A 16,341-nucleotide genomic window follows, 5' to 3' on the forward strand; every position below is an offset into this window, starting at 1 on the left:
AATTATCAGTACTCGTATTGTCACATATAATCAAGGTACGAAATTATCAATGTGTTATCTGTAACAAGAAAACAACATATTCTGCATCTTCATGGTGTGCGTTTTACCTACACGTGATTAAAAGAAAGAGTTCAATTCATTTACTAAACTGAACGTTTACATATGTAAAGTAATTTTTCTTTATATATTTTCGACACTGCCCTTGTATTTTTAATTTTCTCCTGTGACCTCTTGTCACTATAACAGATCATCGCCGTCAGTTACGTAAATTTCTTGCATAGTTCTGAACACGGGAGTGTTACATTTCTCCTAATGAGGGTAGTTTATTTTTTATTGTACGGTCATCTAGGCTGGAGACCTTTCATTATTATTAATAATGCTTTATTATCTCAATCTTGGTTGTAACCTTTTTGCGAGTTTGTGTACCACAGAACTGCTGAACACTATCTGGTTTTTCTTGGCTTTCATCTTATCTCATGGACATAAACAACCTGATCGTCAATTGTTTTTATATCCCAACTCATTTTGAAAAACTACACATATTTCATTGTCAAGTATACCATACACTGTGCACTATTTCTCTGAGTATAAAAATCGAGTTTTGACATCAAAACTGCACAAATACAATGCAATATATACAGCAAGACATTCGTCTGTCGGCAACAGTGTGGGATGCTGGCCTGAGCAACAATACATTTTCTTGCAGACAAATACTCGCTGAAACTTGCAGCAACGTGTAGTGCAACATAAGAGATCGACTCCCGTGTCCCATTTAGTAATATCTGTTTTTAATCCGGTGACATACTGAACACAATTCTGTCCTGATTCGTGAAGTACTGTTATTCGCAGTTCAGGGGTATCTGGTGCTAAAGGAAGATTTAAAAAAAAAAAAAAAATCCAGCTATACCGGGCGATTCCCGAGATCTGGCCACAACGGCAAAATGCTTAAACCCTGTGCATCACAAATATTCAAAATGTAACGTACAGAAAATTCGTATTCAACGGATAGATTACAACATTACAGCAAAAAATTAAAACGCCATCCATGCATGTAAACGTGTGTATACATGCATGCACCAGCGGCACCGAGCCTGCTGATGCAACAGATGCATCGAAAACCAACAGACTGTGCTTGCAGCTATGCAATATGGATATTCATAACTTATAAACAGTTGTCTGATGCTTAAATCGTAACTCAGTCCAAACACCATCTGTTGGAGGTGAGCGTAAATATTTGTTCCCGGTTGCTCGACAAACAGGTGCACGGCGACGACGTAAACATCCTGCATGTTGTCTGCAAGCTACATACTCCCTTGCCCCTCTCAAACCCTGGACCATCCCACTATTGGGAAAAATCATCCCGCTTAAGCATAAATGAAACATCATGATAACGCAAGGGATACAAACTATGTCAACATATTAAACTTAAGTTGAAGTCAATGCCGCTACTCTGGATTCGGAGTTAAGAATAAAGTGTAAGTCACCAAGGGCCGTTAGAAATAAATCCGTAGCCTAAAATGAACAGCGATGCCCTCCACAGCCCAGTATAGGACATCTGCAGGCATACGCAGGCCCGTGCATGCTTTTGACCTTACCCGGTTCTGTTGTGTGGCTTGACCACCTCCCCCACTCACTGGCACTCGTCTACAAGCGTACGAACAGACAGTTATATGCAAGATCAACTTTGTCTACCTCAACGAATCCTCATCTGTTAAAGGGTTATCACACAGGGCTTCGTCAGCACCGACGGAGAGATCTATTACAGAAAATAAAATTTGGTATATTTAAGATCTAGATCTAGCTAACCCACACAATTTTAGGGTTACATAACTACCTTGAGCAAGCTGACACCATATTGTACACACTGCCAAATAGGTTCAGTATTTTATATAGGCTAACAGGGCTAAGAGCATATTAAGGGATAACAGCACGCGCATGCTATTTCCCAGACTTTAATAATAAATAAATAATAATGTAACAATTTGTTGAAAAAACTGCCATAAGCGATAGTTTTACAGAGGCAACCCTTATTGTTCGAGTGACAGGGGCAATAAATATATGAAAACTACCTTCTAGTGTCAGAATCTGTGTACATCTAGACAAAATACATTCACACCCAAATCATGAAAATATTTTCAAGACAGACCACTTTACAATATTCTCCCCCCCCCCGACATCAAACTTCACAGAAAAATCCCACACAAGAGCAACAAGAACCATACTACTACAATTGTGTTCAGGATACCATCCAGCCACAGAATCAAGATGCCCTAGATGTAACTATCACACAGAGGACACTAACCACCTCATTCTACACTACCGCACTGTATCCCTAAGCAATATTTCTTCCCCGAGGGATCTTTGGGCCTATACAGTGGCCACTACTAGTTATCCGGGGGGCTGTGGGTCTCCTGCAAGACACGGGGCAAAAGATTGATTGACTGCTTGATTACCAACCACATACAAATAATTTTCTGAATTTTTACAGGCATCAAACTTCCATGAGAGAAAAATGTGAGAAACAAGATAACAGGCATTCAAGTCGAATTTATGAACTTGCCTAGAAAACAAGACATAAAAATTAGTTATAACAAGATCATGTTTTAAAGATTACAGAAAAAAATGGACTTGGTACAATAAACAGCACTGTGCATACAAGGACAAACATAAGACTTTTAAAGAAAATATACACAACTGGTGGGACATGAAAATAGAACATGCATTGTGATGAAACTTCAACATAATGATTTAAGGCCTACCTTCAAGGAAAATTTAAGAAAAGAAAGGTTCAAGTATCAACACTGAATATTTCAATTATATGATGAAACTTCTCAATTAAGAAACAGGAGATGACTTTATACAAATGCTCAGTGACTGATTTTGTGTCAATGTAATTTTTAATGGTGAATATGATTACCAAATACTAATAATGCTTAAGCCTAAAACTGAATTTAAGAGAGGACTTATAGTCCCAAACAAGTTCAGGTATGTGATTAGATACATAATATACCAAGGGCTTTTCCCCCACCCACCCACCATGTATGTGATTAAAATAAATTTAATTTGTAACATCTGAATAAACAAAACTAAGAAAACATACAAAAGGTTCTTTTGTATGACCTAATCAGATTATACTCCATTGACAAAATGGCACAAGATCTCAATAAAATATTAGATGATGAAGCAAAAGAATGAGGAAAGACTATATGCCCATTAACCATCAATAGAACAATACAAAGAAACATCTTAGTGACGAGATGACAAGATAGGTTAAGTGTAGCATAAATGGGCAATGGTGGGACATGATGGAGTTTACAAGCTGGTCTTGCCAAAGACCTTGATGCACGAGAGGTATTTTCAGCACTGAACTATGAATATCACTGATACTGGCAAGAACAGTGACACCTTCACCAAAAAACACAACTGATGAAGTCTACTTATACTGTACATGCATATAGAAGGACCTTTATCTACCTTACAAGTGAGGTGGCAGAGGCAAGGTACACTTTTCGTCTCAACTCATTGAGAAAAAAAAAGTGTTCCCTAGTCCCCTTGTTCCACTCTATTTAGTTGCCTTTTATAATATGCAGGATATATACATGAAAATCCCTACGCAGTGTATATGCAAATCAATTAGGACTAAATATATATAAAATACATTCAAACAACACATATCACAGAATAATACTGTAGAGTACAAATAATTCTCCCTTATTTTCAAAATATTTCTCAGTTGTGTACTGGATCTTGCCCTATCCTGTGTCTAAACAATATGGAGTATGAAAAAAGAAGGTCCAATAAAATTATATTCCAACAATGGACTATGTATCAAGTATAAGTATGTGACAGAAACAATAAGAACCCATAGTAATGGTAACAAAAATTAGTTGGACATATCATTCGTGGTAATACGTCAATTACAAGTAATGATTATGTAAGAACCAACATAAAAAAATATCCAGATAAATCAATATCAAACAGATCCTTTTACAACACACACAATCGATATATGCTATATTCCTTTTGAGCAATCACTTTCCAACCTGGGATAAATTACTCTATTGGGATAATTCTATCTTTTCTATGGGTCAATAGAAGACAGGCACAATGAATTCAAACATAGTACTGACAACTATGATGGCCCCATTTCTTACTGACTAAAAGCTATCTATTTATCACTACTGCTATATGTTTAAGAAAAAGAAAAATATATAGTACTGTATATATATATATATATATATTGATGTCCCACTATATTATACAGAACATTATTTTCTAGAATTCATATCTTCAAAACCCAGGGACTATTATACAAGGGAAACAGGGGTAGTGAATAAGAATGGAATCGGTGGAAGTGGGTGTGTGCATTTGACTTGGCTACCTCCCTTACAAGGGGGAAGAGGCTCTTGGTATACAGATAAATAAAATGTTAAGACTGCATATTTGGAAATACTACCAATAGCTAAATTGAGGAGAAAATGGAGCAAATGGCAAATAACAGTCTTATTACAGCAAATTACAGTCAAATTACCACTCTTCAGAGTGGTGAATGTTTGTTGATGTTATCTTGGTTTTAGAAGTTCAAAATTTATCTCAGAGCTATACCAATATTGCCTGAATAAAGATAACTTATATATTGAATATATATGGAATCACAAGGGAAATGATTTACCAGTGTCAAGGCTGGGGAAATTGCAGGGACAATACTGATATAACATGGAATGAAATAAGAAAAATCACCAGTGATGCAACAAAATTATCCACTATTTTTGATTCCCTTACATCTTAGCTCCATGTGGATGAAGGGTCATCCCTGTCTCCTGCCCACTGCCTGGATCAGAAGCAATGCAGCAAGATGCAGTACTTGTACAGCAAGCCTGCTTCATTATAACCAAGTCACTTTGAAGTCTTTTGTTTATATTTTTTATCAATATATTTTATCATTATTATTATTAGTTAATAATAATAATAAAGTAAATATATAAATGAAAATATATACATGAACAAAAGCCTTCAAAGTGAATGTGCTGGTACTTGTATTTGCTTTTGCTATGCAAGTTTACTAAATTTAAAGAGACCTATGCAATCGGATAAACCTTTGACAGCAATAGGAATTCACATTATTGAAGCCTATATACAATAACAAAAATTAAGCACAATACTAGGATAGAATACCTATGGTTGACCCATATGATACAGAACAATAAAATGTTTAGATTGAAGCTTAGTTATGAAAACTGCAAATACAATAAAAATACATTCTTACTAAATGAATGGATATAAAAGACATTAACAAATAGATGCAATGATAGAAAAGACAGTAATTATAATCACAGTCTTAGATGTGAGTTGAAGGATGCTCACATTAGTTTTGGAGAAGCCAGTATATCTGTCAGATGAGATCAGTGTTATTAAGCAGAGCCTTTGATCTGTCCAGGAGTATCCCAAGATATTTTTTTATGAAGTATGGTACAGTGAGTCCTCGTTATACAGTACATATGTGTTCCTGAAAACCTTATTGCAAATTTAAATTACCGTATACCGAACCCAAGTTTCGACTTATGGCAGCTGTACCTTCTCCCTGCTCTTTCCTCTTCAAAATATCTAATTTCACCTCCAAAACATGAGCGGATACCGTATCTGTGAATTTTTCTTACCGTAAATAGAATCGAGGGTAGTAATTACCAAATACCATAACTGTGAATTTACTGGATAAAGAATTACCATATAAGGAGGACTCACTGTACAGTACATACAACCCCTGATTAACTGAGTCATGCTTAAGTACTCTCTGCAGTTGTTTAGATTTCAACACAGGAATGAAGTAGTTACAATACAGCATATAGTTTGGAAACAAAATTAAGTTCAGTTATACCAATTAAACATATTTCCTTGAAGAATATTTAAGCATCCAATGGACACAATTCCAATGCAGTTAAATGGCATGGACTAGTCTCACTGCACATGGGAATTCCCCTACTAAACAAGAATGAAGAATGTACAGACCCATACCAATGAAACACAGACAGTTGTCCAACATCTCTTCTTTGAGAGTTCTACACAAAAGCTCAATGTAAGAGGCCGGTAGTGTACGAATGGAAATGAGCTAGGGCATTAGAATAATTCAGACTCGACGCCTGCTCGAGGGCGATGTTATGTCTATGTGAGGGCGACGTTTTGTCTATGTAAACACACCGACGGTGGTGACTGTTTTATAATCGATGTGTAATCAACTCTGTAAGCGCAGGTTACCTTCGTTTGACTAATGCTGAGGTAAACAATTTTTGCTAGTAGCATTGTAATGGCTTTCCGGATTGGTGCAAGGTGGAGAAGGAGGAAAAAACTATTGGTGCATGAATTCAAAGTCACGCCCATAAGGAGTGACATTTATTTGAAAAGTAACTGGAGATTGGTTTAGAAAAATTAGTGACGTCAGACGAAGATAGCTTAGCGTAGGATACGGGATCTCGAGAGAGAAGATACAGAGGGGGTGTCGAGAGAGGATTAGGAGACGATGTAGAGACGAGAGAAAGAGATCCCGAGTGTAAGCAGAAGGTGAAATTACAGTGAAAGAAGAAAGAAAATTCACCACCCTTTTATTAACCCAAAGGACGAGAGGAATAGGCATGGGGCCTAGAAAATAGTGAGACTACAGGAAAAAGAAGGCATTGGGCCTACTGCTTAAGAGGAACTTGAATATTAGTGAAACTCACGTAACGAGAGGCAAGGGGCCTTGAGACGAGTGATATTACAAGTCAAATTTAAGTGACAGTGGTGACAAGGGGTGGTGAAACTCAATGACTACTGCTTATATCTGTAGTTACACATTTCAAATGTGATTCTTGAAACAGCTGCTGTAAAAACATAAAACTTCACCAATAACATATCAAGACACTGTTTCACAATAATGTGAGAGATAGGAAGACAAATCTAAATACCATCAGGCACTGCAAAAGAATGAGAGCAATTCCAGAAAAGATGGAGGTCATAATGGAGTACACTCTAACTGGTTACAGTTTTATTATCTGGCAAATCTTTGAAAAAGAATGGAAATACGAGGAATTCTGGTACATTTTCACCAATTTCAAGCAAGAACACAACAACCTTTCTTAATCAGCACCACATTAATAATTGACTTGACAGTTGTTGAGTTACAAGTGGCTTCCTCAAAGGTTTGCACATGGTAACCAATATCCTGATGCAGATGCTTTTCCACTGTACGCAATTAGACTCCACAAAGAAGTCTAGGGATCCCAACTTTATTTTTCTCCGATGAAAATTTTGGATACTTATCAATTTGCCTCTTGATAATTCTCAAAGTCCAGCATGGAGTTTTACATGGCCTATCAGAGCTGTGTTTTGATGCACTGCTTCTGACCTGTGTGACATGGGATAGGGTGAACTAAGATGGAAGGGACAAAAATTGGTTTTCTGAATGGGTGTATGCTTTGATTCAGCTATCTCCCTCATAAGTGTCAAAAGTCCTTTTGCTATGTGTATTAGAATGAAGTTTAGGAATAGACATGAAGTTTTTCCACTGCCACAAAAATACTTTACCTACCTGTGCCCTGAACAAGTTTGTCAATCCATTTTCACAAATCTAAATGACAAAAGAAAAACTAATTGGAAGATAAAAAGTGCATCAAAACTGACAACTCAATTGTAGCTGAGCCACTCATTACTGATGTTAATTGGCAACTTAGAATCATATGCTGAGGACATAACAATGCATAGAGTGAAAGCACTCCACATAATGCATCATGGCACACTATACATGTAAACCTTCATAAACAACCTTTTGTTAACTAGGTTGCCTTTTCTAAAGTAATAGAAGTAAGGATTTACCGAGGGATCTAATTCCTAGCACAACTGCAAGGGCATGAGGAACTGAATACTACTCAATATATATATATATATATAAATATTACATTTTGGATTACAAACCATAAGTGAAAAAAATATAGAATAAATACTAAGCTATTTAGGGAATTTGTTCTGATTATATAAGTTTGACAAACACATCTTATTAAATATTGTACTTAATAAGGAATTGTAAACTTCCAATCCTTGAGGATTATGCTGTGCCAAAAAAGTAGTAAAATTTTAAAGATATCAGTATTCTTCCAAGCCATAAAAATATTATGTTCCTAATGGAGACAGCATAAAACTTATGCAGTCAACATTCTTTACCAGGACTTTTTCAACAATGTATATTCAAATTCTTAATCTATGATTATCTTGGTTTGAAGTAAAATTATTAAGAAAACAATAAACATAATGGCATCCTCTGAGGCAAAGTGATAAAATGACATCACCAGTCTATCTACAGTATATGCCAAAAGCTTTTTCCCCCTTACAAGGGAGGTAGCCAAGTCAAAGGCACGTACCTACTCCCACTCATTTCATTCCCATCCACCACCCTTTCCTCCTCCTCATCTTAGCTCCTAATGGATGACAGGTCATCCCTGTATCCCACCCACTGCCCTGGGTAAAAAAAAATACATCCACAGCAAGGATGCTTTACTTAATCTGTGAACCCCCCACTTCATCCTCTCATGCAGAAAAAGAGAAGACAAGGAGAGATCCCTTAGGGCCGTGTCAAAATATCATTCACATACAGGCACTTCCTACCCCCTCCCCTCCCTTCTTTCCTTGCATAACAGTATCATCTATACACAGCCACTCTCCACTCATCCTTATCTCCTGCCTTCTCCCTTCCTTGCTCAACAGACATTCCCCCTCTTGCTCAACACACCCTTCACCACCTTGGTCATCCCCTCAAGTTCACTTCATCCACCTCTGCCTTCCATACCATGTAATAATGTATCCTACATAATGTATGGAGTCTTCAGAGGCACATGTCTAATTTGAGATGGGTATTGCAAAAATACTGTAGCTAAGGAAGGCTACACTATTTATAGAATTGTTTAGGGAAGGGAACCTTTTCCACAATCTTATCTTCAGGATACAACAACAGAGATAAAGGGACAAATTTAACAGCAATCTGCTAATAACTCAGATTATCTTTTTTTTTTTATGTGATTTAATCCTCAAAGAATTTACACAAATTTGATGTCTAGTGAAAAACTACAATGCATAACAGTAGATGTTTTATTTATAACAAAAAATAATTGCACATTAAATCAATCCCCACAACCCTTACATCCTCATGCCATTCCTTACAGGTAAACAAACACTTATCTTCTTATATTGCCATTTCTTTAATGTTAATCTCAAATCTATTGTAATTGCCCATAAAACCTTTGTACCAAATGTCATTCAACCATTCTCAAGAGCACTGTGACAAGACTTACTTAAATCTTCTACAGATATCAGTGGCTGTTAATCATATCTGTCTACTGTACATCCATAAATATATAATTTCATATCACATTTGTCTTGTTACATTGGTACTGACCCAGGCGGTGGGCTGGAGGCAGGAAATGGCTTTTCATCCACAAGGAGCCAAGATAGAAGGGAAACAAATAAGTGTTACATGGATGGATGGAGGATGGGTGAATGCATCGGTTACATACATAGATTACATTTGAGCAACAATGCTTACTGCCAGTTACAACATAAACAGAAATCATCTTTCTGAACCAATTAATCCCTCCCCTTCCACCCACCCCAGTTAAAGGTGTTCATCAAGACCCAACCCATGATGATGATCATTATACATACTTTATTCTGGTTAATATATTCTCATACTATATGCACTGCACGTCACTCTTCATTCTGGCTACCACTGGGATATCATCTTATTCATATATATAGCAACCCCTCTGTAGAGGGCATACAGCCTGTCTTGATGAACCCTTTCCACATCAGAGGGGGTTAAATTAATTCTGGCTTCTGCTATGCTATTTCATTCATCTCCATGGCACTGTTGGTAGCAATAGGGTTATCTGACATGAATTCTGAGGTGTTCCTTTAATAAGTGAACACATTATGCAAAACAGTGATTTTTTTTCCCGCTACTGTGTTCATATTTATGGGTCTGACACAAAGTCTATGACTAGTATACAGTATTGTACTACATTTTATCTTTTATTCATTTATGTCATCTGTCGGTTTCAAAAGACCATGGATGTGCTGGGAGGTCTGGTCCCTATGGTTGTTTCTAGAGCATCACCAGCTGAACACTTTCACTATGGGGAGAACCTTTCAGCAGAATGAAACTCACTGATATCAGCCAAATACAAACCAATGCTCAAACCATTATGTAAAGTTTACTGGTCATAAGAGTGCAATATATTCAACAACTTTTTCTTAATGGCAGTATACAGTACCGGTACTTTTAATTAGAGATAACAACAAAATCCAAAACACAAGAATTCAAGTTCTGTTCAGGCAAACACTAGGCAATTCAAATGTGCTGAAAGAATGTCCTAGATTACAGGGTATGTTGACTGTCATGACACCTTGTCAATCTAGGGCACAATCTTTTACTATATAAAAAGAAATGGTGCCAGCCAAACAAAATATACAAAGTATATTAAATTATGATGAAATCTATTACATATATGATTAATATCTGAGCACAATTATACCAAGTAGTTTAGACAGGTGATATAGTGGGGCAATCTGGTAGACACCAATGATTACCTGGGAGTCTACAATCAGACACCATGCCCTAAAACAGTACCAACACAGAACTAGGCCAGCACAACATACAATCCAAGATACAATCACCAACCTACAAATATATAGCACATACATTGCAAGCACTGCCCTGCACTCAATACAGACAACCCCACGAAGTCTCTTTAAAAGTAACCTATGGGTTGGCATGGTGGCTGTTGCTGGTGTTCAGCAACAGACTCATTGATTTTAATCTTTCAACACATTATTTATATTTTCTTGTAACAAAGTTTCCATGAAAACACACACACAAAGGTTACTCTTATTTCTGTTGTTTCCAAATCATTGAGTATTAATCATAGAATTCTTTTAAAATCAATAACCTGTTCTGCAAATCATTTTTGTCTTAACCTTTTTTGTATTGGAGGGCACTTTTCTGACTATTGCAAGGATTATAAGTTCTCCCTGAAACACCCAACAGTAGCTAATGTGTCACACCTTCATTGGTCAGCAGCACTCCTACTTTAATAACGGGTGCTGCCAGGCTACTTTTTTCATCTTCATGACACCTCCTCATGGTTGGTCTTTGATGGAATGAAAAGATAAACCAAAGTACCACACCAAGACTCTGCATCCCTCAGGGGCCAATATTGTGCACTTATTTGTGGTGGTCCTGTGAGAGGGGGAATCTCTCTGGTTCTCTCTTATCTTCAAAGCCCATCAAGACCCACACCTCCAATGAGACGTGTACCCCAGGAAGCACTTCTTCAAATTCCCATATGATAAATCAATCAAATCCATCACTATCTTTGTGGTTCTCCCTTATACTAATACTGTTTCAACAGTTATATTTCTCTTGTGAAGAGAACACCAAAACTGGTTGAAAAAACACAAGGTGTGAACACATACCTTATTGGAAATAAACTCCATACATAAGTGTTCAAATATCCGTTGAATAAGTCCCACCAAATCATTAGCTTTGTTTATTATTGGTCAGATTTGTCTACAACGATTTCCAAGTCTTCCTCACGTAGTCACTTGGTGTTCAGAAACATGAAAATATCCCTTATTTGGTCAGGAGTTTGCTTCTACACAAAAGCTGCATATATTTCTTTAGGACTTATGCACTCACTACAATAATCACTACTACTTGAACTCAAGTGTCTTTCCTTTACTACCCTGCCCATTCACAACATATACCATTAATGGTGTCTAAGCAATATAAACCCTAAAACATATATCTGAAGAAACAAATTCCTAAAGACCATGGAAATGGAAGGATTCAAAACATAAATAAAAGATGTTGGATACTTGATACGTCATTTTGTATATTAGTAGTAGTCAGAGCAGAGCTAACGTTGTTATATTTGTCTACAATAACTAGCATCCAAAATATCTCTATGCAGTACCCTACATGTGTAGTTCTGTGGAGGTTGTCTTGTACTGAGAAAGGCCTAAAAAGGTCTTATAACGATAACAATAGCAAGTGAGTCATTGTCGTTTTCCCAATTGACTCAATTTCATCATAAACGCAACACAGACGTTTACAGGACTTCCTTAGCAACATTCGTTGACATCACCAAAACTACCAATAACTTCAGAAATGCAAAAACTATCAATTATACAAATTATATACGAAAACGTTTTGATTAGAATGGCAACTACCTTGTTATGCTTACAACAGTACAAATCAATGTTATATTGATCCTATCGGATTGGAGACATCAGCATGAGAGGTAAACAAACAAAATCGACCTAGTTCAATTCATCTGATGAAAGGTACTTTCACTTTAACTTGATGTGTAACTGATGCAAACGAATACGGACTAAACCCAAGAGCATGCAAGGGATCACCTGAAGAATTGTCACTCCAGGATAGCCCACTTAAAAGAATTTTCACCCCAGTTGGGTTAGGTTCAGTTAGATTAGGTGGGATGAGGTTATGTTACGTTAGGTTAGACTAGTGTTCTAAGTTAAGTTACCTTATGCTAGGTTAGGAATAATCAGAACTAGGATAGCCCACCTGATGAATACCCTGTCGAAGTCTGGGGTAACGATTCTTCAGGTGATCCCCATCAAAACTAAGAATCTAGCCAGATTTTGAACGTATTCATACCATTTTGCATATTACTTTCAAGAATCACTTCCTAAACCCTGAATATGAAGAACAGAGAAACAAGAAGTAAATGATGATTAAAAAGTCAGCCCTCCGGTCTCTTTCATTAGTAAATTACTTCAACACTGGATCAGCAGGCTAGCTGACATCTTGAACATGGTAATACAGTATATGAATCCATGTAGTTTTATTAGCATCAAATGTGGTACAAAACATTGTGTGCAATCAAGAATGCCTCATTAACTGAACAGAATCGTCAGGTATTAGCCACAACATATTAAAGGTCTCCATGCTTTAAGCTGCGGGGGGTAATGAAACACCATTGTGCATTAATGTGTTTAATCCAAGGACGACGGGACTATCGACTAATGAATGACGTCACACTACGTCAGACGCCATGACAGGGAAGATAATCAAATATATATTCATTAGAATGACGATGGGTTCATTATCCTACGCGCTGCATTGTGTGCCTCAAATACTAATTCTGGCCGTTACCAAGTGACTTTCATCAGCTGTGGGGTAGTACGTCTCCGTTTGCTGCCGTGGAGATTTGTTTTCGTTAACAAAGTTCTAAAACCTCTGGTACCGAGCGACTTTATTAGGCTGAAAGAGGCACGCAGGACGATGGCTGAAATTAATCAGTACAACTCTTACTGTCATTAACAAGTCCCTCCATTATGCAAACGATTCTCATAACCTCAGACTGGGTCACAACGGCGAAGTCTACTTCACACACTGAAAGGGAACTGGGACAATTTTGATTAATTTTAGAAATCTCAGACTCTCTTGTATCCTGGTGTCCGCCATCCTATGGATCGCCCCCGAGTTACGACTTCCTACATACCAAAACGTATTTAGTTCCTATGCATCACAACGTTTGTACCACTTCCCCACCCAGGTACGACACAGACGAAGGAATAATTGGACAATATTTCACTCTGCCAATATGAAGACTTACAGATGGTATGAAACCAGATAAGCCATCCAGCTTACTTGGGGTGGTCTTCTGCTTCGGGCGTAGTTATGATAACAGACCCAAATTGATAGAATGAGTACATCAAATGAACATACAGTAGCACACACTACATGGGGTTCCCAAATGTTTTCCCATTTCTTGATGTGTGATGCAAACCGATGTAAGTACCGAAGTAAATACACAAGTAAATTAACTTTAATATTTTCTTCTTAACATCTACTCGTACATGCTACAGATCATACTAATCCGTAGAACCTTGTTGAAGAGCTATGGAATTGCTTGACTATTTTGTGTTAGTGGAAAGGGTGTGAGAAGAAACAGTGCCTGCCTATTTCAGGAAGGCCCATAATGAGTTAGGGAGGAAGGGTGTGGGATAGCGTAGGTGAAACATGCACATACACAAAACGACAAAATGAACGACAGGAACGCCCCAATACGACAATTCAAATCATAGGTGTAGGTGTCAACACCCAACACTGGAACGTTGGGTGTATGTAAACTATCTGGATCTACTCAGTAATGGTGACCCTCACCGGTGCATTATTAAAACGGTAATCAAGGTTCTCTTGTTTGAACAATAATTATAAGTATAAAACTATTCTAATTGTTACGTACTCCATCAAGAGTATGCTTTGTTAATGTAAAAGGTACACTATGTGACTATTCGTGCTTACAATACACGATATCACAAAACTCCACGGACGACTTCGGTATTGTGTGGGTAAGAACGCAATAAACCGGAAACCAAATGTAAGTTCTACTTTATAACATAAAAAGCGAGCATCAATTTTAGAATTTTCTAAAAACTGGCAACAAAAGTAAGACTGCAACTGACAACGAAGCCAAACAATGACCTCCATTCAATGTCTCAAGGAAGCTTGCGACCAATACAATGTTCCGTTAATATACCTTTGTCTTTCTCTCTTACTACCCTGGCCATGGTGTGGGCAGTGTGCCCTTGCCAGGATGTTCACCCCCACTAATGTTCAAGACCAAACACAACATCGTAGGCAGAACTAAATAATATCCCTTCTAGGAACTTTCCTGTTATTGCCCCGCCACTAATTTTTTTTTTTATTTCCTGGTGTCTTTGATTTTGTTTATCTTAGGTTTGGTTAGCTAACTTAACCTACGATAAACAAACTCAAAGACAACAGAAAAAAAATAATGGTGGAGCAATAACAGGAAAAATCCCCCTTTTATCTTAATGTATGTCCGAATACCTGAACCACAAACTGGTAACTGACATTAGAAGCACAGCTGGAATTGTACACACTGGAAATAAAGATGAAGATGGAGAAGAAGACGGTACTTGATTTGCGCATAATGCTGTATTCAGCGAACGCTGCTAGCCTGCAAAGAATGCATCTTACCTTAATTCCGCTCCTTCCTTGTTGTTTAAGAAGAACATTTTCCGGCTTCATGTCACAGTGAATGATTTTGTTCTTGTACAGGGCATCCAAACATAACAAAAGACTGTGCGCAAATTTTCTCACGAGCTGCAAGCTAAACCCCATGAACTTGTTTTTCTTAATGAGTTCGTACAGGTTAATGGAAAGCAGTTCGAAGGTGATACATGTGTGTGACCTGAAGGTAAAGTGGTCGAACATGTGTATAATGTTTACAGTATTGTCTTTATCCTGTTTCCGAAGGTGTTCCAGGATTCTGATCTCCTCCTGAGCTTGCCGATGGAACCTTTTCTCATTCCTGACTATCTTGAGGGCGACGTGAATGTGGTTCTTGTGATCATAGGCTTTAACCACCTGTCCAAAACTGCCTTTGCCAATAACCTTGAGCACTTCGTATCTGTACTGGATGTGGTCGTGGGGGATGTGGATGTACGACCCTTGATGGTCGTCGTACCCATAATTCGAAGACATCGCCTGGTTTCCATTGCCAATAATCCCTTGTCGCTTCTTGGCACTGGCCCCAATGAAATAGATCTGGGGGTAGTTGAATATTTCTTTATGTTCATACGGCGTCAATTTATTCATGTAGTATTTCATCACCTGCTCTGGTGTGGCCACGTATGTTTTTGGTTGTCTGGAGGATCCATTCTTGAGACTGTTGGACGAATCTGCCGATGGAGGTCTCACCACAGGGAGACTAGTCGTATTACTCTCACTGTTGCCTTGGCTGGAGATAGAATTTGGTTGGCCATTTTGTTCAGAGTTGGAATTAGAGTCTTCAAATTCGTAGAGCTGTGTTATGGACTGTGCCCCTGTAGTCTTCATGCTTACTGGCTTCAGGGGAGGGAGTAGAGAGGTCGAAGTAGTGTTTGCAGAGGTATTCGAGGAAGTCAAATGATTGGCAGTGATACCACTTCCACCTAAAACACTTCCGTCAGGTAGAAATGTTGCTGAGGAAGATGCTATGGCGCTGATGCTGGTGTTATTGGCTGCGTTGAGGCTGTTGATGCTGCTGTTGCTTGTATTGTCACTTGGCGAGCCGACTCCGTTGATATTTGCAAGAAGAGAGCGGGTTCTGGATAGGGGCATAGTCGAATAAACTCCCACGCCAGTTCCTAAGAAACCTACACCTCCGCCAGCAACTCCCCCGACACTCCTACAGGCAGCAGCCTCGTTGTCGGCACATATCATAGCGCTAAAGCCTGTAGTAGGATCACACCACCACAAGCCATACCAACTCCCGACTCTGTACT

The 16,341-nt window shown here is 38.0% G+C and overlaps 1 protein-coding gene across 1 annotated transcript in view; it reads right to left on the bottom strand.

Moving 5' to 3' along the window:
- LOC143027586 (dual specificity tyrosine-phosphorylation-regulated kinase 2-like) overlaps positions 1 to 16,341 on the bottom strand; it is a 395,454-nt gene that overhangs the window by 378,898 nt on the left and 215 nt on the right. The window contains exon 1 of the mRNA XM_076188918.1: positions 15,053 to 16,341. This exon is cut by the window's right edge and continues 215 nt beyond it. Coding sequence (XP_076045033.1) covers positions 15,053 to 16,279 — 1,227 coding nt within the window. The 5' untranslated portion in view covers positions 16,280 to 16,341. The remainder of the gene's footprint in view (positions 1 to 15,052) is intronic.

Source organism: Oratosquilla oratoria, chromosome 8 (genome assembly GCF_046742065.1).
Source record: "Oratosquilla oratoria isolate Oo_2021 chromosome 8, ASM4674206v1, whole genome shotgun sequence".
NCBI classification, from domain to species: domain Eukaryota; kingdom Metazoa; phylum Arthropoda; class Malacostraca; order Stomatopoda; family Squillidae; genus Oratosquilla; species Oratosquilla oratoria.